The 22,426-nt window shown below is 44.6% G+C and overlaps 2 protein-coding genes across 5 annotated transcripts in view; one reads left to right on the forward strand and one right to left on the reverse strand.

Moving 5' to 3' along the window:
* The window catches only part of LOC122543488 (zinc finger protein 436-like), a 48,549-nt gene that overhangs the window by 23,838 nt on the left and 2,285 nt on the right, over positions 1–22,426 (reverse strand). Inside the window, exon 2 of one of the 4 annotated variants that reach the window (XM_043682216.1) lies at positions 2,782–2,922. The exons of 1 other annotated variant lie outside the window; for it this stretch is intronic. The gene's annotated coding sequence lies outside the window, so the exon portion shown is untranslated. Of the gene's footprint in view, positions 1–2,781; positions 2,923–18,254; positions 19,961–20,554; positions 20,785–22,426 lie in introns of those variants that run through there. 2 more of the 4 variants (XR_006310051.1, XR_006310052.1) reach the window with 2 other exon arrangements.
* On the forward strand, positions 9,351–10,661 carry LOC122543640 (zinc finger protein 2 homolog). The gene has a single exon (XM_043682462.1). The coding sequence runs from the start codon at positions 9,627–9,629 to the stop codon at positions 10,659–10,661; it is 1,035 nt and encodes a 344-aa protein (XP_043538397.1). The 5' UTR covers positions 9,351–9,626.

Consider the following 22,426-nt stretch of genomic DNA (forward strand, 5'->3'; position numbering starts at 1 on the left):
TACAAAATCATGAAGGGTATAGACAGGTTGGATAGAGACAAGCGTTTTCCCAGGGTGAAGGATTCAATAAAGAGAGGTGAAAAGTTCAAGGTTGATATATGCGGCAAGTGTTTTACACAGAGGGTGGTAGGTGCCTGGAACTCTTTGCCAGCAGAGATGGTAGAGGCAGACATGGTAGATTTATTTAAGGTACATCTGGACAGATGCATGAGTAAGTGGGGAGCAGAGGTATATGGATGCTTAGGAATTGGGCGATCGGTTTAGACAGTGGATCTGGATCGGCTCAGGCTTGGAGGGCTGAAGGGCCAGTTCCTCGGCTGTAAATTTTCTTTGTTCTTTGACAATATAGCAACTTGCAATCCTTGTGTATTGGGGTTGCTCTCGGAGATAATCTTTGCAACACAATAGTTTACAACACAATAGTCCCATCAGGAGGTACATGAGCTATTGATTTTCCCGCTGACTTTGACTTCAGAAGGAGCTTTGGAACAGTTGTCTGCTGAGTGCAGTAACGTGATTACTGCAGCCATCTTAGTGGGGTGTTTCAAAAAGCAGTCACTAAAGATATGTACTAGCATTGGTTTTAATCCATTTGTGGCAATATGTATGAGGAAAAGCAAGTGTTCCAACAAGACCCTGGGGAATTCTACTACGATGCTTGCTTTAGCCCTTCAAACATGCAGTAACCATTACTGTCAATTGGCTATTTCCATATCCATGTTGCTCCTGTCCCCTATTCCACAATCTCTAACTTTGTGTATGGGTCTGCTGTGTGGCAAATCAGTCCGCATGCATGACACCAACTGCACTGTCCTGAGAACTCTCCCCGCCACCTCTTCGCAAAACTCCAGCACGATAGTTAATGCAATTTTCCCTGAATTAGCTCTTCTTAATTACGCAGAAATTCTCCATGTGATCATCTATTGTCCCATGTATTGTTTCTCACAGTTTCCCACTCATTGAGGTAAAGCTGACTCGGGAGCTGTTGACTTCGCCTTTACATTCTTTCCTGAATCTAACATCTGCAAGTCTCCAGTACTCTGCCAACACTGCTGAATGTAAGGAAAGGCTGGACAATGTAGCTACGGCCTCCACAATATTCACTCTGACTTTCCTCAGTGTCCCTGGGGGCACCTTAGCCATACCCAGTGCTTTTATTAACTTTAAGAACAGACAACTTATCCAAAACTTCCTCCTCGACAATTAAAACCCTTTCCAGAGTTTCAAATTTAACACCAAAACCCAAGCATTGTAATTACTCGTGAACTCTCTGGTGTCTCAGCAGGTTGGATGACTGAGTGAATCCCTTTCCACTCTCAGAGTGAGTGAATGGCTTCTCTCCCGTGTGAACGTGCTGCTGCTTTAGTGAGTGGGACGACTGAGTGAATCCCTTCCCACGGTCAGTGCGAGTGAATGGTCTCTCCCTGGTCTGAACTCACTGGTGTATGTTGAGTCGTGATGAGTGCTTGAACCCTCTTCCACAGTGCGAACATCTGTGTGGTCTCTCGTCCGAGTGAACGTTGTTACGACAGGGGGCAAACCCTTCTGCTAATTTAAACCTCGCCTCGTAAATCTGTTAAAATTATGAGTGACGGAGAACTACCAATTCCCCTATTTAAAGAAAAAAATTAACAATTTATTCTTTAACTCCAAGTTAGAAAAAAACATTAAATAGCAATTGTCTGCACTGTAAACGTCCTTTATCTGATCAATTTATCTGCCTCCCACTCTACAACAATATACTGATCTGATAACTCCCTCCCCCCCCCCCCCCCCGATTAAGTTTAACAAAAAGATTATAATTTCAAAACCAGTCAGCTGGGTTGATGTTCCTCTGTAGATTTTCCTGGGTCATCTTTTCTTTAGTCTTCTGCTGCACAGATTTCATATGATCAGGTACCTTTCTGAGTACGATTCTGCGGGTGTTCTTTGCTGCTGGCGAATTTTTCAAAATACATGATTTTTTTAACCCAAATCATTGGAGTGTCTTATTGGTTTGATGTCATCGAAACATTAAAATTCAAATTTGATTGGATTCTGGTATCTTGAGGCATAACTTAAACTGATTGGCCGAACTCGAATTTGTGGTGTACCATGGCAACTCAGCTCCAGCTATTTGTTTCACAGCCAAATGTTACATTTTTAAATTGTTCAGCACACTCTGTGCTTGCAGTCAGTCCTTGCCAGCTTTCACTCTCTCTTAAAGGCACAGTACACACCTCCACCTTCATAATAACATGTTGATGTGACATCAGTTCCCCAGAACTTTTGTAGCACTTCTCGCAGTCTGGACATTGTGAGCTCACTGGTGTGCCAGTAGGTCGAATGAAGCAGTTCACCTGCTCCCACACTTGGAGCAGGTGAACGGCCTATCCCTACCATGCACATGCTGGAATGACAGCAAATGGAACAACTGGGTAAATCCCTTCCCACACTCAGAGCAGGTGAGTGACCTCTCCCGGGTGTGAAGGCAGTGGTGTATCAAAAGGTGAGATTAATGACGGAATCCCTTCCCTCCAGACAACTGAATGACCTCTTACCAGTGTGGACCCGCCGGTGTGTCAGCAGGTCGGATACCTGGGTGAAACCCTTCTCACACTCAGAGTCACTGAACGGCCTCTCCCTGGTGCGTGACTGCGCCGATGAGTTTTGACATCCGGTGGGAAAATGAAACCCTTCCCAACAAACCGCAAATGTCCGCAGTTTCTCTCTGTTGTGACCGCATTTATGTTTTGACAGGCCAGATGAACTAGTGAAGCCTCCACCACATCAAACACTTACAGGGTTTCTTCCCACTCCGAACGGTGCTTTCTGCTTCCATGTTCAAACTCCGATGATATCCAGGTTATGATAATGGGGGTGACTGTCAGATAGTGATGCGGTGTTTGGTTTGAATTTCCTACTACAAATTCTTCTAATTCGCTGTGAAATTGATATAAAGCAGAAAGAGAAAGGAGTGAGAGAGAGTATGGGAATACACACTCAATATTTCAGGAAAGGGGACATGCTGTTCTATCTGAACTTACACAAAGATGTTCTCAATGGAGAATTTTTTAAAAAACAGAGTTCAGGGATGAAGGTGCAGTAATTGGCTTGCTGAAAGAAAACAGAGGGTTGTAGTTGATGGAACATGTTCATCTTGGTGTCCAGTTACTAGCAGTGTACCGCAAGGGTCGGTGTTGCGTCCACTGCTGTTCATCATTTTTATAAATGACCTGGATGAGGGCTTAGAAAGGTGGGTTGGTACATTTGCGGACGACACTAAGGTCGGTGGAGTTGTGGATAGTGACGAAGGATGTAGTAGGTTGCAGAGAGACATAGATAAGCTGCAGAGCTGGGCTGAGAGGTGGCAAATGGAATTTAATGTGGACAAGTGTGAGGTGATACACTTTGGATGGAGTAATCGGAATGCAAAGTACTGGGCTAATGGTAAGATTCTTGGGAGTGCAGATGAGCAGAGAGATCTTGGTGTCCAGGTACACAGATCCCTGAAAGTTGTCACCCAGATTGACAAGGTTGTTAAGAAGGCATACAGTGTTTTGGCCTTTATTAATAGAGGGATTGAGTTCTGGAACCAGGAGGTTATGCTACAGCTGTACAAAGCTCTGGTATGGCCACACTTGGAGTATTGTGTACAGTTCTGGTCACCGCATTATAAGAAGGATGTGGAAGCTTTGGAAAGGGTGCAGAGGAGATTTACTAGGATGTTGCCTGGTATGGAAGGAATGTCTTACGAGGAAAGGCTGAGGGCCTTAAGGCTGTTCTCATTAGAGAGAAGAAGGTTGAGAGGTGACTTAATAGAGACATACAAGATAATCAGAGGGTTAGATAGGGTGGACAGGGAGAGCCTTTTTCCAAGTATGGGGACGGCAAACACGAGGGGGCATAGCTTTAAAGTGAGGGGAGGTAGGTATAAGACAGATGTTAGAGGTAGTTTCTTTACTCCTAGAGTAGTAAGGGTATGGAATGCTTTGCCTGCAACGGTAATAGATTCGTCAAGTTTAAGTGCATTTAAGTCGTCATTGGACAAATATATGGACGTACATGGAATAGTGTAGGTTAGATGGGCTTCAGATTAGTATGACAGGGCGGTGCAACATCGAGGGCCGAAGGGCCTGTACTGCGCTGTAATGTTCTGTGTTCTATGTTCTAAGTTCTAATTTAATATAACTACAACTGAACTGGAATGTTCACAGAAACCCTCAGCCTTTACCAACTAGAAGGACCGAGGTAGCAGGTGGATGGGAACACCACCACCTTCAAGCCATGCACTGTCCAGACCTGTCTGACAGTGAAGGGTGGCACTGCGGCTAGCACTGCTGCCTCACAGCGCCAGGGACCCGGGTTCGATTCCGGCCTCGGGCTACTCTCTGTGTGGAGTTTGCACGTTCTCCCTGTGTCTGTGTGGGTTTCCTCCAGTTTGCTCCCACAATCCAAAGATGTGCGGTTTAGATGGCCATGCTAAGTTGTCCACAGTGTTCAGGGATGTGTAGGTTAAGTGAATTAGTCAAGGGGAAATGTCGAGTTATAGGGTAGGGGAATAGGTCTGGGTGGGTTACTCTTCAGAGGGTCAGTGTGGACTTGTTGGACCGAAGGGCCTGCAGGGATTTTATGATTCAGTACTGGATGAGCAGAAATTTCCTCCATTTAAATGTTGGGAAGACTGGTGTTATTGCCTTCAGTCCCCGCTACAAACCCACTCCTTCGCCACCAATTCTAATCCTCTTCCTGGCAACCAAGGCTGAACACACTAGATGAGGTTCATCTCGCAGGACCAATAACCACGCAGTAACATTGTGGGGAAATGACTGAGATGAGGAAAAATGTCTTCACCTGGAGGGTAATGAACCTGTGAAATTCCCTTCCACAGAAAGTGGTGGAGGCCAAGAAACTGAAAACATTCAGGAAAAAAAAGAGACATTTGTAAAAAAAAAAAATTAAAGGCACCAAGGTATGAGGAGAAAGCAGGCATATAGCATTGAGATGGAGGATCAGCCGTGATAAATATTGAAAGGTGGAGCAGTTCCAAACAATCAAATTGCCTACTCTTCCTCTAAATTTTGCAGTACGGTGGCTCACTGGTCAGCACTGCTGCCTCACAGCGCCAGGGAGTCGGGTTGGATTCCAGCCTCGGGGTGACTGTCTGTGTGGAGTTTGCACATTCTCCCCGTGTCTGTGTGGGTTTCCTCCGGGTGCTCCGGTTTCCTCCCACCGTCCAAAGATGTGCAGGTTCGGGTGAATTGGCCGTGCTAAATTGCCCCAGAGTGTTCAGGGATGTGTAGGTTAGGTGCTTTAGTCTGGGGAAAACGTAGGATAATAGGGTAGGGGAATGGTGGGTTAGTCTTCGGAGGGTTAGTGTGGACGTGTTGGGCCAAAAAGCCTGTTTCCACACTATAGGGATTCTATGATTCCACAATGTTTTTTGGATTACGGCAGTTCTTTTACAATACCGCCAGGACTAGAAAAATGTCTGAAGGTGTTGCACTGAATTTTTGACATTGCATGGCATCACTATCACTGAATTCCCCGCTGTCAATATTCTGGTGGCTACCACTGACTAGAAGATCAACTAGTGGGTTTGAGTTATAGGGACAGTCTGAATAGGGCTATAAAATTATGAGGGGGCATGGATAGGATGAATAGCCAAGGTCTTTTTCCCAGGATGGGGGAGCTCAAAACTAGCTTTAAGGTAAGAGGGAAGCTTTAAGGTGAGAGGAAAATGTTTTAAGGTGAGGAGGGGGAATGATATAAAAGTGACCCTAAAAATGGCAACGTTTTCATGCAGAGGGTGGTGCATGTATGGAATGAGCTGCCAGAGGAAGTGATAGAGGCTTTTACAATTACAATGTGTAAAAGGCATCTGGATGGGTATGTGAATAGGAAGGTTTTAGAGGGACTTGGCCAAATGGTGATTTTAATAGATTAATTTAGAATATCTGGTTACTGTGTGCTGTACAATTCTATGACTCTATACCCTGGAGGTGTGGATTCACTGTCCCACCTGCTCGGAGATGCATAATAACATCCGTGAACAGGTTATTAAAACATATATAAATACAATGCCAACAAGAGGAGGTCAGAGACTTGGAATATTGCAGCAAGCATGTCAGTTCCTGACTTCCCAAAACTTATCCACCATCTCTAATGCACAAGTCAGGACTGTAATGGAATACTCCCCACTTGTCTGGATGAGTGCAGCTCCAATAATACTCAAGAAAATTGACAACATCCAGTACAAAGCAGCCAGCATGATTGGCGCTACATCCGCAAGCATTCACTCCCTTGTTCACCAATATTCAGTAGCAACAGTGTGTACTATCTACAAAATGCACTGCAGAAATTTACCAAAGATTCTTGAAGACAGCATGTTTGAAACCGTTGACCATTCCAACCCAAAAGGACAAAGGTCACAGATACATGAGAACACCACCACCTGCATGTTCCCCTCCAAACCACTCACCATCCTGACTTTGAAATATGTTGCTGTTCCTTCATTATCACTGGGATGAAATCCTGGAATTCCCTCCGTAATAGCATCATGGGTCTACCTACTACACACGGACTGCAGCAGTTCAAGAAGACAGCTTAGCACCACAATGCCCACATTGCAGAAAAGAATAAAAATAAGTAGACAGCTCAAGTATACAGAGATTTCAAAAGTATTGCGCTTTCTGTAGAGTGCAGCCTGAACTCAGTGAACGAGCCTGTTTCCACAAGTCTCTTGGACAGCCAAGGACGATCTCCCCTGGTCAACATGTGGAAAGTTGCCAAGAGGAAACATTTGGGAGCTCATCAGGTGTGCAAAGAAGATCTCACTGGTGATGAGTATCTGTAAAGGATAATGCTGAGGAAAAATGTCTTTTAGCTGTATATGAGAAAATCCTTCCAGACTCTCACATATGTAGAACCATACAACACCTCTGCGCTGTCCCTGACATCAGCTTTGCATTTTCTTCTGCAATAAACACCTAAAATGCCAGGCCATAATCAGCCACGGAGTCAATGCAGGTAAATGGGATGAGTTCAGTTTGGTGTCTGTTGGTCGGCGTAGACATGAGATCTGTTTCTCTGCGGTATGACTCTTTTTTGACTGTAAGCTTATATTACATTGCCCTTTGGGCGTATGTTGAGTGACTGACCACTATGTTAAAAATCACACAACACCAGTTTATAGTCTAACAGGTTTATTTGGAAGCACTAACCTGTTGGACTATAACCTGGTGTTGTGTGATTTTTAACTTTGCACACCCCAGTCCAACACTGGCATCTCCAAATCATAAATTACTATGAACCTACAAACCACTCTGGGATGCTGTCAACCCTTCAGCAGAGGAGGTGGGGTTAAGTGGAGCATGCGCAAAGTCCCCCGTGTAGGAGCATGCGCAGTTCCAGCCCGGGAAGGGGGGGTTCAGGGTTCGAGGCTGTGCGGTAGGATTGGAGAAATCGGGTGAGTGTCGAGCAACGGATCCGGCCGTTTGGGGCGCGGGAGACCGTCACCGACATTGGCTGCGGGGGGTCTCAAGCTGCAAAGGAAACGCTTGCGGTGCCGGGATTGTAACCATTTGAACGGCGTCCGGCTTTTTCCGGGGGATTAGCGTGGTCTTTTTTAAAAAAAACTGCCGCCATCTTTGTAGGGGGCGATGAACCATTGCGGTGGCGGAGGAAAGGGGAGTGCCATCTTTCTGCGGGGCAGTGGGCGGAGGGGCGCACGCGCGACTGCCAGGGTCTCAGGCTCTTGCTCTGGGGCTCACGTGGTCTACATGGAGATCAATGCGTGTCCGCCCCCTGCTGTGTTCCAAAGGCTCAGGAACCCTTTGGGAAAAACATTCCCGCTCATCACTGACTCAGACAGACGACCTCATTGACCTTTAGTTTGAGAGTCACGTGAGACAACATGCTCATCCATCCATGCAGTTCATAAAATCCCTACAATGTGGAAACAGGCCCTTTGGCTCAACAAGTCCACACTGACCCTCCAAAGAGTATCCTACCCAGACCCATTTCCTATCCTATCACTCTACATTTCCCCTGACTGATGCATGTGACCTTCACATCCCTGAGCACTGAATTGGCAATTTAGCATAGCCAATTCACCTAACCTGCACATCTTTGGATGGTTGGAATAAACCGGAGCACTTGGAAGAAACCCATGCAAATGGGGGGTGGAGAATGTGCAAACTATGCACAGATTGACATCCGAGGCTGGAATTGAACCCAGGTCCTTGGTGCTGTGAGGTAGCAGTGCTAATCACTGAGCCCCAGTTACACCATCTCAGGCTCTTGTAGATTTCAATCAAACCCCCTCTTATTCTCTAAATTCCCAGTGGATACAAGCTAAAACTATCCAACTTTTCCGAATAAGAAAACCCATCTATTCAAGGGTATTGCTCTCATAAATGTTTTCTGAATCTCCTCCAAAGGATTTTTATCCTTAAATAAGAAGCCCACTGCTGTACACAGTATAATGATTTCCTCAGTGCTCTGTATGAATTAAGTATAACCTTGTTTTTTTTAAATAAAGTTTGCCTTGTAATAAACAGTAACATTCTTTTAGTTATTATAATCACTTGCTGGACCTGCCAAGTAACTTTTTGTAATCTTGCAATCTTTTATTCATCATTTGGCCAATTGATCTTCTGGTGTTTAAATAGTGGATATCCCTGTTCGTCCAGTTGTTGGGAGGTGTGGGGGTGAGGTGTGACTTGGAGGTGATGGTGTTCACATCCACCAGCAAGCCTGGTCTTTTAAGGTGGTGAGGGTTGAGGATTTGGGAGTTATTGTCAAAATTCCTGCCTCTTTCACCTCTTCCTTTCTCTTTTTCTTTGTCACTTTCCGCACAGCCCAAAGTCTTGAGGAGGCACACAGCAGGTGGCAGCTTCCCTTCCTTGACGAACATTACCAAACCAGATGGATTATTTTGGCAATCTGGAAGCTTTCATGTTAATCATTTCCTAAGACCCTCAAAAGACCAGATCCATTCAGCTGTATCTCACAACTTGCCTTTGATTTGTAGTTGGGAAACAAATCAAACCATGTCGAGGTTTAGGAAGAATCATTTGATCTGAAACAATACCTCTGATGTCTCTCCATAGCTGCTGCCAGACTTACTGAGCTTTTCCAGCAATTACTATTTTTGCAATCCATGTCGGGTTCTGATGGCGATGCCGTATTTACTATAAACTCAGTATTGTGAAATTTTCAACATGGAAGGAGAAAGCACTGTTAACAGTTGCAAGAAATCGTTCACGTGTTCCTTGTGTGGGCAAGACTTCAACCAACCATCTGACCTATTAGAACATAAATGTGGTGATGATGGGCGGAAACTATGGAAATGTGAGGACTGTGGGAAGGGTTTCAAATCCCCATCGAAGCTGGAAAGCCATCGGCGCAGTCACAGTGGGGAAAGGCCATTCACTTGTTCCATTTGTGGGAAGGGATTCACTCAGTCATCCCATTTACTTGCACACCAGTCCGCACACACTGGGGAGGGACCGTTTCCCTGCTCAAACTGTGGGAAGGGATTCACTCGGGTATCCAACCTACTGAGACACCAGTGCACTCATACTAGTGACACGGCGTATAAATGTCCAGACTGTGGAAAGTTCTATAAAAATTCTGGGGAATTGATGCACCATCAATGTATTCATACTGACGAGAGACCGTTCGAGTGTCCTTATTGTGGGATTAGGTTCAGGCGATCATCTTACCTCACTGTCCACCAGCGAATTCACACAGGGGAGAGGCCATTCAGCTGCTCTGAGTGTGGTAGGGGTTTCACTCAGCTAGCTCACCTGCTGACGCACGAGCGCGCACATACCGGGGAGAGACCGTTTCCCTGCTCTGACTGTGGGAAGAGGTTCACTCAGCTTTCCAACCTACTGAGACACCAGCGAGTTCACACTGATGAGAGACCGTTTAAATGCCCAGATTGTAGCAAGTTCTTCAAAAGTTCCAGGGAATTGATCTCCCATCGACATACTCACACTGATGAAAGACCGTTCGGATGCTCTCGCTGCGGGACTGCATTCAGGCGATCATCTCAACTCACTGTGCACCAGCAAATTCACACCGGCGAGAGACCATTTACCTGCCCTGAGTGTGGGAAAGGATTCAGTGACTCGTCCAACCTACAGATACACCAGAGGGTTCACACTGGGGAGAGACCTTTTAAATGTCCAGACTGCGCAAAGTGCTTTAAAAGTTCCGGAGAGCTGATGTCCCATAAACATGTTCACACAGACGAGAGGCCATTCAAGTGCTCTCACTGTGGGGCTGGGTTCAAGCACTCATCTCAACTCACTGTCCACCAGCAAGTTCACACGGGGGAGAGGCCATTCACCTGCTCAGTGTGTGGGAAGGGGTTCAGTGATTCATCCAACTTGCTAATACACCAGCGAGTTCACACCGGCGAAAGACCTTTTCAGTGCCCAGAGTGCGGGAAGTGCTATAAGAGTTCGGGGGAACTGAAATCCCATCAACGTGCTCACACGGACGAGAGACCGTTCAGCTGCCCTCGCTGTGGGATGAAGTTCAAGCGGTCATCGCACCTCACTGTCCACCAGCGGGTTCACACTGGGGAAAAACCGTTCTCCTGCTTCAAGTGTGGGAAGGGATTCACTCAATTATCGCATCTCCTGAGACACCAGCAAACTCACAAGTAACTACAGGGACTGGGCTTTGCTGTTTAGTCACATCCAGAACTGAAGCATATTTGTGGTCGTCTGCTCCTGTTGGTTTTGTTGAACTCCAGTTATACGTGTCAAAATTCCAAATATAAGTCAAATAAATTGGCTCAGTATTAAACACAAAGTGTTGAGTCTTAATCTTTCGAACAAGTATGTGGGTCTCTTTTTGCCACGGAAATTGACATACTCTGATAAACTGCCTGTGCTGCTGCTCCCATTCCACTCACCATTGGGGCCAAGTTGCCTTGAGTGTTCCACTTGCCCGAGCCTTGAACTTTCTCTGAGCATCTTTCTCTGCTCTCAGAACTGATCTTGACCTTGTGACCCTATTCTCACACAGCCTCTGACCCTGACTCAGGTACAGGTTAGATTAGATTCTCTACAGCCCAACCAGTCCACATTGACCCTCCGAAGAGTAACCCACCCAGACCCATTTCCCTCTGACTAATGGACCTAACACTATGGGCAATTTTAGCTAGGCCAATTCACCTGACCTGTACATCTTTGGACTGTGGGAGGAAACCGGAGCAAACCCACGCAGACATGGGGAGAATGTGCAAACTCCACACAGTCAGTCGCCTGAGGCTGGAATCGAACCTGGGACCCTGGTGAGGCAGCAGTGCTAACGACTAAGCCACCATGATCTGCAGTTAAAAGTGACCATGGCTGATCATCCAACTCCGTACCCGTTGATCCCTTTGTAGTTAAATAACCAAGGTGAGAATTTGGATATGATTAAAATTTAAGGCTACTGCTAACTTTAGTTTGTGCGACTTCAGCTTGTGGATTTATCTCAAATCCGCAGTTTCTCTGATTTGGTGGGAGAAATCACATTCGGCTGTGCATATGAGCACTTCTGACTATATACAAAAAAGAAAAAGCAGGCACAACAGCTTTAGGTAGTAGGATGTGGACAGAGTCATTCTGTCCCTCTTGTGTGGCTATGTTTGTGCTCAGGCGTCATTGGATGAACATGAGGTGTCCACCAGTGCTCTCAATGTCTTTATAGAGAGGTGTGCACCAGAGTGGGTACAGTGGTTTATTTCCCCATCCAACTCCATTTTTAATTTAGCCCCTTCCTGTTCTCCCTATCCCCACTCTTCTTCATTCCCTGTAATAGGCTTTCATGGATTTTGAGAAAATTTGTAGCTCAGGTTAAGGTTCTGGATGTAGGTTTGCTCGCTGAGCTGGAAGGTTCATTTTCAGATGTTTTGTCACCCTACTAGGTAACATCTTCAGTGGGGATGGTTGGGTTGGTGATGTCATTTCCTGTGATGTCATTTCCCAAAGAAACCCAAACATATAAATAGAAAGCAGGATTCATGAACCGGTGTTTCACCCAGAGGCCCACTGAAGATGTTACCTAGTAGGGTGACGAAACGACTGAACCTTCCAGCTCAGCGAGCAAACCTACATCTGTAATAGGCTTTGCATGTAAACTTCTAATTGACTGCAGAGGTGATTATTGGAGGTGGTTAATAGGTAAAAATAGTGATTCGTTGGTGGGGAAGTCGATCGGTTGTGTGGGATAACACTTACGGATGTGGGAAAAGAAAGCAGATGCAACATCCTAATTGGCTGCAAGGGTGATGGTTAACAGTTAATATCAAAAAGAAAAGTAATGGTGATTTGGTGATGGAAAGGAAGACATGCAATTGTGTGTATTTCTGGACTGAAAAAATAACATTTCTGGATTTAAAAAAAAAAGCATTATGGATAAGTCGGCAGAATCGTCCATCCCGAGTTGAGACTAGCTCATCTACGCTACAAGTGGTGGCTGTATTTTGGTGTTAACTATACAGCATGTTCCTTTCCATTAGGCTTCCTAAATTATTACATTTTGGAGTTAGTGAGGTTTGTCTGTGTGAAGATTAAAGAACAATGAGAATTTACAGCCCAGGAACAGGCCCTTCGGCCCTCCAAGCCTGAGCCGATCCAAATCTACTGTCTAAACCTGTCACCCAATTCCTAAGCATCTGCATCCCTCTGCTCCCCAGCTACTCATGCATCTGTCCAGACGCATCTTAAATGAATCTACTGTGCCTGCCTCTACCACCTCTGCTGGCAATGCATTCCAGACGCACCCTCTGCCGCGTGTATCCCCCTTGAACTTTCCACCTCTCACCTTGAAAGCATGATCTCTCATTATTGAATCCTTCACCCTGGGAAAAAGCTTGTCTCTATCCACCCTGTCTATACCCTTCATGATTTTGTAGACCTCAATCAGGTTCCTCCCTCAATCTCCTTTTTGCTAATGAACTTGTAAGCATTTCTGTAATCGTAATGAATGTTAAAAACAAAACAGCAGAGAATTTTATGAGTGTAACCGATGTGCATTTGACTGTATTAGAAGATTTTATGATTTTATTTTGCTTCGGGTAGCACCGAAAGCTTGGAGAAAACCCCTTTGTATTGGGCAATTTTCGCAGAAGTCTTGGCTGAAACTGGATGCAAAAAGCTGTCCCCAAAGAAGGAAATGTCCCAGAACTGTTAAGAAATAGTTACATCAATTTAAGAGTTTGGTTTCAATGCTCCAGACCATAAATATTTTGTTAAAACCCTGAACGGGATATTTGAAACTGAGGAAGTCTAAGCTCAGTGATATGCAGGTTTCCCGAAAGAGTCTGTCAGATCCTGAAGATGGAGAATTAAGGCCACTGTTACATTAAGCCCAATGGCTATGATGGAGAAGGGAATTCTCCCTGGTATGAGTGCTGTAAAGGAATGCTGTTGGGATTATATATTATATATATAAATTATTGCGACACGGCAGTGAATCCTTCTATTAATTAAATCAAAACACACAGAAAAGCTCACCTCATCTCGTAATCAGTTAAAGTAGTGATAGAGAACTCCCAGATTCCACTATTTAAGGAAATCCAATTCTGACTAGATTTGGTTGGGATATCTGGTCGGCATAGACGAGTTGGACAGAAGGGTCTCTATGACTCTATGAACATGAAACAACAACTATTCACCACTCTGAGCCCCCCACCCCCTTTCTTGAAACTGCTTATTACCTACCTCCAACTCTATAACAATATGTTGTTCCAATAAGACACTTCTTAAAATTACACCAATTTAATTTCAAAACCACATAGCGACTGTCATTTTCAATGTTTCTTCTTCGGGTTGATGATCTCCCTGGGTCGTCGTCTTTCTTTTTACTGCGAGTATGTTTCATATGAAAAGGTACCTTTGATAGAGAATGTTTCCTAATTTCTTGAGTTTCTCTCTCGAAGGCAGTTGCTCACTAAGAACCTTCTCTCCCTTTCTCTCTCTCTTTCTTTATCTTCTAACTCCATTTGCCTCTATCGCAATTTAAGTTTCTATAACTCTCCTGCGCTTCTCTGTTTCTCTGATACACCTAAGTGCTTGACCAACGCCATTACAATTTCAGCTTTCCTTTTGACCCTGGTTCAACCCAATTCTAACCTATTTGCTCATTCTAAGAGTATGTCCTTCCTGTCTTTCTAAACTTACTTGGCAAATTTGAGGAGCATCTTCAAACCCCAGAACCTCTTTAGCAATGTTAAGAGCCATTTCCCTCACTTTTAATTTAACCAATTAACTAAGATGAAACAAATTGTCTCGCCTACGTTTTATTTAAAGATCTCAGAGACTAGACGGCTGGGATCTTTTGTAACCCAAATCTGCTGGGATCTTTTGTAACCCAAATCTGTTCAAATCTCAGACTGGATCTATTTAAACCTATCCAAATGGGTAGCACAGTGGTTAGCACTGCTGCCTCACAACGCCAGAGATCTGGGTTCAATTCCTGCCTCAGGCAACTGTGTGGATTTCCTCTGGGTGCTCCGCTTTCCTTCCACGGTCCAAAAATGTGCAGGTTAGGTGAATTGGCTATGCTAAATTGCCCATAGTGTTAGGTGAAGGGGTAACTGTAGGGGAATGGGTCTGGGTGGATTGCTCTTCGGAGGGTCGGTGTGGACTTGTTGGGCCGAAGGGCCTGTTTCCACACTATAAGTAATCTAATCTAATCAAATCTCACACCTGAGCCCGAAACTATTAAGTGATTCATAATCCCTCAGTTATATTATAGTTTGCTGTGTACTTTAATCCCTCATTTGCTGATAGCACAAGGGGAGTCTTTGTCCTATTTTATGTATCATATGAGAGTTGGTACCAGAGGACCAATAGTGATGCTGTGCCAACGATATCATCAAGATTTGACTTTCGTGCTTAAATCTCATTGTCTTTGTGTTACAGTTGCAAATACTTGTGTCAACCCTTTCAAGTGGTTGACATCCCAACCTTCAGGGAGTCACAACAGAGAGACAAATCCCCATTCTTTGAATTCGATAATGGCCTTGGAATGTGACAGGAGTGAAAGTGCAGCTGACATCCTCATAAACTAGGCCACACCCTGATCTCACAATGTGGCTAGTAAGCCTTCTCAAGTTACTTTCACATGAAGTGGGGGTGGGGGCGGGACTGACTGGAACTATCCCTTTGCAATGCACTATTTTATTCTACAGGACTCGCAACCAATCATGGAGGTGCTCAACACAAACTGCCAAGCATAAGACTACCTTGTTGTATTACTGCTCTGAAAAGAGAAAGAGGGAGCGTTGTAAATGAGTCAACTGTATGCAGAATCTTATTGAGGGAGAATTCATTCTAAACAAGGACAAGTGTGTCACTGGGGAGAGCTTTGCAAAATCCACGTGAAAAGAAAATGTGGGTAAGGGTGTCGGTTGGGCGCAAAACTATGAGTTCAGTGTAAAAGTAGTTTACAGACATCGAAGGAGGTTGGTGGGAACCATTCACATGGGTTGGTACACACAATTCAATACTTTAATGCTGAAGCCAGGGTAGGTGAGAGTGGGGGGAGGATTTTGGTGATATTTCAGTAAGATTTGAAGCAATGATTGATAAGGACAAAGATAGACCCAAAAACAAAGGATCTGAACAGAGAAAAGGGCAATTCTAATATGATAGGACAGGATCGGACAAAGGGGATTGGGAGCAGTCACTTGCAGGAAAATCCATACCAGAGCAGTTGGAGAGTCAGACTGCACGGTAAAGGTGAAGGATGGAAATAGACAACCCTGGATGTCAAGAGATGTATAAAGTTAAAAATCGTACAATACCTGGTTATAGTGCAACAGGTTTATTTGGAAGTACTACCTTTCAAAGCGTTGCTCTTTCATCAGGTTCCCCTCCCCCCAACTTACCCCAGTTCCAACCTTCCAGCTCAGCACAGCCCTCATGACCTGTCCCATCTGTCCATCTTCCTTCCCACCTATCTGCACCACCCTTCCCTCCGACCTATCACTTCCATCCACCTATTGCACACTCAGCTACCTTCTTCCCAGCCCCACACCCCCATTTATCTTTCCACCCCCAATGCTCCCAGCCTCATTCCTGATGAAGGGCTTTTGCCCGAAACATCGATTTTCCTGCTCCTTGGATGCTGCCTGATCTCCTGTGCTTTTCCAGCATTCCACTCTTGACTTCCAAATAAACCTGTTGGACTCTAACCTGGTGTTGTGAGATTTTTAACTTTGTACACCCCGCCCCCACACTGGCATCTCCAAACTAAGAGATGCATAAGCAAGAGAAAGTTAAGCTTTAAGGCAGACATCGAGAACTCAGAACAGTGGATGCCCTAGAGGAGTATAGAAAGTGTAAGGGATTATGTAAACCAGGGCAGCAAAGAGGGGACATGATTAAAAAAAAACTAGGCCACATTAAGGAAAATGCAAAGCCTTTTCCTGTTCAATAATATATTAAGGGCAAGAGAATGATCAGGGAAAGAGAATGCATTAGGGACCAGATTGACAATGTTTGGAGCTAGAGCTGAGATTTTAAATGACTCCCTTGCATCTTCTCACAGAAAAGGATGATTTAAGTATGGAATTCAGAGAAAGGGGGACTGTGATATATTTGAACCAAGTAACATTGAGAGGGAAGAGCTTTTAGCAACTTTAGCAGGATTGAAAGTCGATAAATCCCCAGGCCTAGATAAGACGGATCTCAGGCTGGCGTAGGAGGCAAGAGAGGAGATTGCAGGGGCCCTGAAATTAATTTTGGCAACAGGAGGTGTGCCAGAGGACTGGGCAACAGTTATTGTGGTAGCACTGTTCAAGGTTGGGATAACCCACAAAATTACAATCGGATAAAAGCAAAATACTGCAGGCGCTAGAGAACTGAAACAAAACAGAAAACACGGGAGAGAAACAGCTAATGTTTCAAGTTTGGTATAACTTCTTCAGAAACTATCGGAAAAGGTTTTGAGGGACAGAATTAAACAAGGGAGTGCACACTGAATGCGTGTCCTCGGAATCACAGGGACCTCAATGCATAGATTCTGGAGGTCAGATAAGTAAGGTGCTTAAGAAGGCATATGAGAAATACTGTGTGTAATACAAATGATCATGCTAGAGGAAAGATGTGATTGCACTCGAGAGGGTAAGAAATGCTTCACCAAGAGGTTGCCTAGGTTGGAGCGATTCAGCTATGAAGACAGACTAGATAGGGGGAGGTTGTTTTCCTGAGAGCAAATAAGGCTGATGGTTTACCTGATAGGACATAGGACATAGAAGAATACAGCGCAGTACAGGCCCTTCGGCCCTCGATGTTGCGCCGATCCAAGCCCACCTAACCTACACTAGCCCACTATCCTCCATATACCTATCCAATGCCCGCTTAAATGCCCATAATGAGGAAGAGTCCACCACTGCTACTGGCAGGGCATTCTTTTCTCCAATGAAAACAACCCCAAGTGCCTCAGCCTTTCCTCATACGATCTTTCTACCATACCAGGCAACATCCTGGTAAACCTCCTCTGCACCCGAAATTGAAGAGTACAAAGTTCTGAGAGTCATAGGATAGACAGGGGGAAATTTCCCCTTACCAGAAAGGTCAACAGTTCTAAGGCAAGCAGCAGAAAGTTCACAGAGGATCTGATGAAAGATTTATTTTCAGTCAGAGAGAGTGGTGGGAATTCATGGTTTAAATGAATGAAAGAGGCAGAAACCCTCACATTGAAAAAGTGTTTAGATAGAGTCATAGAGATGTACAGCATGGAAACAGAGTGTATAAGTCCTGCTAAGATTTGCTTTCCCAAAATTTAGCACCTTGCATTTATCTGAATTAAACTCCATCTGCCACTTCTCAGCCCATTGGCCCATCTGGTCAAGTTCCTGTTGTAATCTGAGGTAACCCTCTTCGTTGTCCACTACACCTCCAATTTTGGTGTCACCTGCAAACTTACTAACTGTACTTCTTACGCTCGCATCCAAATCATTTATGTAAATGGCAAAAAGTATGAGCACTTGAAAAGCCATAACATACAAAAGTTATGCATCAAGTGCTGGAAAACAGGATGAGAATGGGTAGGCGATGATTAGCATGAACATGATGAACTAAAGTGCCTCTTTCAGTGCGGTAAAACCCCTTGTCTCTCTCTCTTTCTTTATCACTGTTTTAAGCACTTCCAATGCGATGTTGTTGCTGTTGGGTTTGTGACACATCAAACTTTGCTTCTTGCTTCTTGCTTCAGTAACACTTCATCTCTGCTGAGTAGGTCTCAATGGGATCATAAGGGATCATACGCAGAAACATCCAAACTTCATCAATATTAACACTGATGTGTATTTAAAATAATATCAGTTGCAGCTGTGAAAAATATACATCAATAAATGGTTTCAGTAAGAATTAATCAGCACTAAGTGTAGATGTTAAATCAGTTTTCAGATATTGAACTGAAGAATTTGCATTGAAATTCAATTTAGGATTGAAGTAAAAAGCTTGCAATTTTATTGCAAATAGAGTCCTGCTGTAAGTTCCTTAGTTAATGTGAAAATTCACAGACAGCGAAAAGGGACAGTGCAGCCCTGAAAAATCAATGATATATCCAGAATGTTACACTCAATCCATCATAGGATGGGGCTTTGGCAGTCCTGATGAAGGGCTTTTGCCTGAAGCATCGATTTTCCTACTCCTAGGATGCTGCCTGACCTGCTGTGCTTTTCCAGCACCACTCTAATCTCTAGCATCTGCAGCACCTACTTTTGCCTAGAAACATATTCCAACTGTGGGGACACAAAGTTCAACTATGGATGTTATTAACTGCAGAATCCAAATCTTACAGTCACCCGTGTATTCACTGGGTGTCCAGGCAGATTCTTGTGACTGAATGAATCCCTTCCCACGCATAAGTGTTAGCTTCTTCCCAGTGTAAACTCACTGGTATGTACCAAGGGTGGATAACTGCCAGAAACTTTGTTAACGGAAGTGCAGTTCACAACTTCTATTCAGTGTGGCCTCGCTGGCTCGATGAAGTAGCAAATCCCTTCCCACAAGTGAAGCAGGGGAGCAGCCTCTCACTGCTGTGAACACACTGGTGCCTTAATAGGCTGGTTGACTGAATAAATCCCATTCCAGAAACGGAGCAGGCAAATGGCTTCTCCCTGCTGTGAACTCGCTTGTGTATGCTGAGATTGAACTGACGTCTTTCCACAGGATATGCAGGGGAGTGGTCGCCCTACAGTGTGGGGTTCCACAGGATATGCAGGGGAGTGGTCGCCCTACAGTGCGGGGTTCCACAGGATATGCAGGGGAGTGGTCGCCCTACAGTGTGGACCTGCCGGGTTCCGTGCGATTGGATGACTGCCTGAATCTATTTCCACAGAACCTGCAGCTGAAGGGCCTGTCCCCAGTATGAACTCCCTGGTGTGATGCGAGACAACTTGATCGAGTGAAACCTTTCCCACACACTGAGCAAGCGAATGGCCTCTCCTCAGTGTGAAGCTGCTGGTGTAACATGAGCCGACCCAACTCAGTGAATCCCTTCCCACACATGGAGCAGGTGAATGGCCTCTCCCCAATGTGAATTCACTGGTGTTGCAGTGCATTGGATAACCGGGTGAATCCCTTTCCACACACAGAGCAGGTAAATGGCCTCTTCCAAGTGTGGACTTGCTGCGTAAAAGCCTGAAACGCTTCCCACAGGAAGCACAGCTGAAAGCCCTCTCTGCAGTATAAATCGCCTGGTGTAACATGAGGCCGCCTGATTAAGTAAATCCCTTCCCACACATAGAGCAAGTGAATGGGCTGTCCCCTGTGTGTGACTACATCGATGAGTCTCCAGATGGATAATTGAAATCTTTATCACAGTCTTCATGTTTCCATGGTTTTTCTATGGTGCTGTTGTCCTTCTGTGAGTCCAGACTGGATAATCAGTTAATGTCAAAACTGCACGTAGCCATGGACATTATCTCTTGCTGCTGTAACTTTTTCAGTCCGCATAACTAGCATGGAAAATAAAGAATGTGAAAGCATGGAAGGGTTAAAGCATGAAGACCACTGGCATTCTGTGGTCTGTGGAAGGCCGGATGGGATAAGAATAGTGGGATGCTCTTACACCAATTCGCAGAGTAAGGTTAAGGCTGAAAGGTCACTATGGCGAGATAACACAAGTAATAAAGCAAGTTTCTCTGTTAAGTGTTATGATGACGGGATTGGGACCATAAATATTTGTGACATGACATTAAAATATCCAATTAATAGTTAGTAGAGTCAGGAGACTATTGTAACAGATGGAATAGCTAAATATCTATCATGATAGGTTAGTCTGCAATTGAAGATCACTGTAGCACAGTTAGCAATAAATATCTAACCGTGACATTAGAATAGCATTAAATAGAATGTACAACTAAAGAGATAATGGGAACTAACATCACGGGTTTATTGTGTAGCTAGAGTGAGGTACTTTGATTAATATAGTTGGACATGCTGATAAGCTGACAGAAACATGATTAAAAAAAAAATATAGAAATCCACAGACCCTGAGGTTTGTGGGCATTCGAGAATCTGCTTTCTCAGTGTCACAGTTTTTTGTTTGCAAATAAAAGATCTACTTCTTGAAGAACTCTTTGCACCTCTTGGTGATTCTCTATATTTTCTCCACAACACAAGCTGAAACTCTTTCCACAATCATTGCACTGGAACACTGTCACTTGATTGTCTTTATCTTGGTGCTGTTCCAGTTACACTGATGTTTGAAACCTTTTCACAGAAACAGAATAGACAAGCATTTCTCTTCCTGCATTCAAACATTGATGATTTCCAGGTCCTGATGAAATCAAAAGTTTCACTTAGGACTTGACAAGAAGTTTGATTTGAACTTCCCATCTGAAAATCCTCCCCTACTAATATCCTGAAAGAGGGGTTTTTGAATTTACGTAACTCTTTAGCAGAAGCACAGAATAGAAATTCTGAACAGATGAACAGGCTGGGGCTGTTTTCCCTGGAGCGTCGGAGGATGAGGAGTGCCCTTATAGAGGTTTACAAAATTATGAGGGGCATGGATAGAGTAAATAGGCAAAGTCTTTTCCCGGGGGTTGGGGAGTCCTGACCTAGAGGGAGACCTACGGGACAACTTTTTCATGCAGAGGGTGGTACGTGTATGGAATGAGCTGCCAGAGGATGTGGTGGAGGCTGATACAATTGCAACATTTAAGAGGCATTTGGATGGGTATATGAATAGGAAGGGTTTGGAGGGATATGGTCTGGGTGTTGGCAGGTGGGACTAGATTGGGTTGGGATATCTGTTCGGCCTGGACTGGTTGGACCGAAGGGTCTGTTTCCATGCTGTACATCTCTGACTCTATATGGGCATGTGTTTCAATGAAAGATCTTTTTAAACTGAAACAAAACTAAACATGCTCTATCAAGTCAGATTTTCAGTCGGAGAGTTCGGAAGCATAGAAAATGGAGCTTTGGCCCATTGAGTCTGATCTGTCCAAAAACAATTACCTAACTATTCTAATCTCATTTTATAGCACTGACTGACGTATCCAGTAATAACATCTGGTGGCATCAAAACACATCAGCGACAACATTGCCAAGCAGATTTAATTTCAGGGACAGGCCAAATAGGATGCAGAATTCGACATCTTAAAGAAAACAATTCTCAAGGTATGGAATTGCTTCCAAATTAAATGCTATGGCAGAAGCTGAACTTTTAGAGTGACCACACAGAGTCATAGAGATGTACAGCATGGAAACAGACCCTTCGGTCCAACCTGTCCATGCCAACCAGATATCCCAACCAAACCAGTCCCACCAGCCAGCACCCGGCCTATATCCCTCCAAACCCTACCTATTCATATACCCATCCAAATGCCACTTAAATGTTGCAATTATACCAGCCTCCACCACATCCTCTGGCAGCTCATTCCATACTCGTACCACCCTCTGCGTGAAAAAGTTGCCCCTTAGGTCTCTTTTACATCTTTCCCCTCTCACACTGAATCTATGCCCTCTAGTTCTAAACTCCATGACCCCAGGGAAAAGACTTTGCCTATTTACCCTATCCATGCCCCTCAATTTTGTAAACCTCTATAAGGTCACCCTGTGGCCTCCGACGCTCCAGGGAAAACAGCCCCAGCCTGTTCAACCTCTCCCTGTAGCTCAGATCTGCCAACCCTGGCAAAATCCTCGTAAATCTTTTCTGAACCCTTTCAAGTTTCACAACATCTTTCCGATAGGAAGGGGACCAGAATTGCACGCGATATTCCAGTGGCCTAAACAATGACCTGTACAGCTGCAACATGACCTTCCAACTCTTGTACTCAATACGCTGACCAATAAAAGAAAGCATAACAAACGCCTTCTTCACTATCCTATCTAACTGCGACTCCACTTTCAAGGAGTTATGAACCTGCACTCCAAGGTCTCTTTGTTCAGCAACACTCCCTAGGACCTTACCATTA

This window comes from Chiloscyllium plagiosum, chromosome 44 (assembly GCF_004010195.1).
Source record: "Chiloscyllium plagiosum isolate BGI_BamShark_2017 chromosome 44, ASM401019v2, whole genome shotgun sequence".
In the NCBI taxonomy this organism is placed as follows: Eukaryota; Metazoa; Chordata; class Chondrichthyes; order Orectolobiformes; family Hemiscylliidae; genus Chiloscyllium; species Chiloscyllium plagiosum.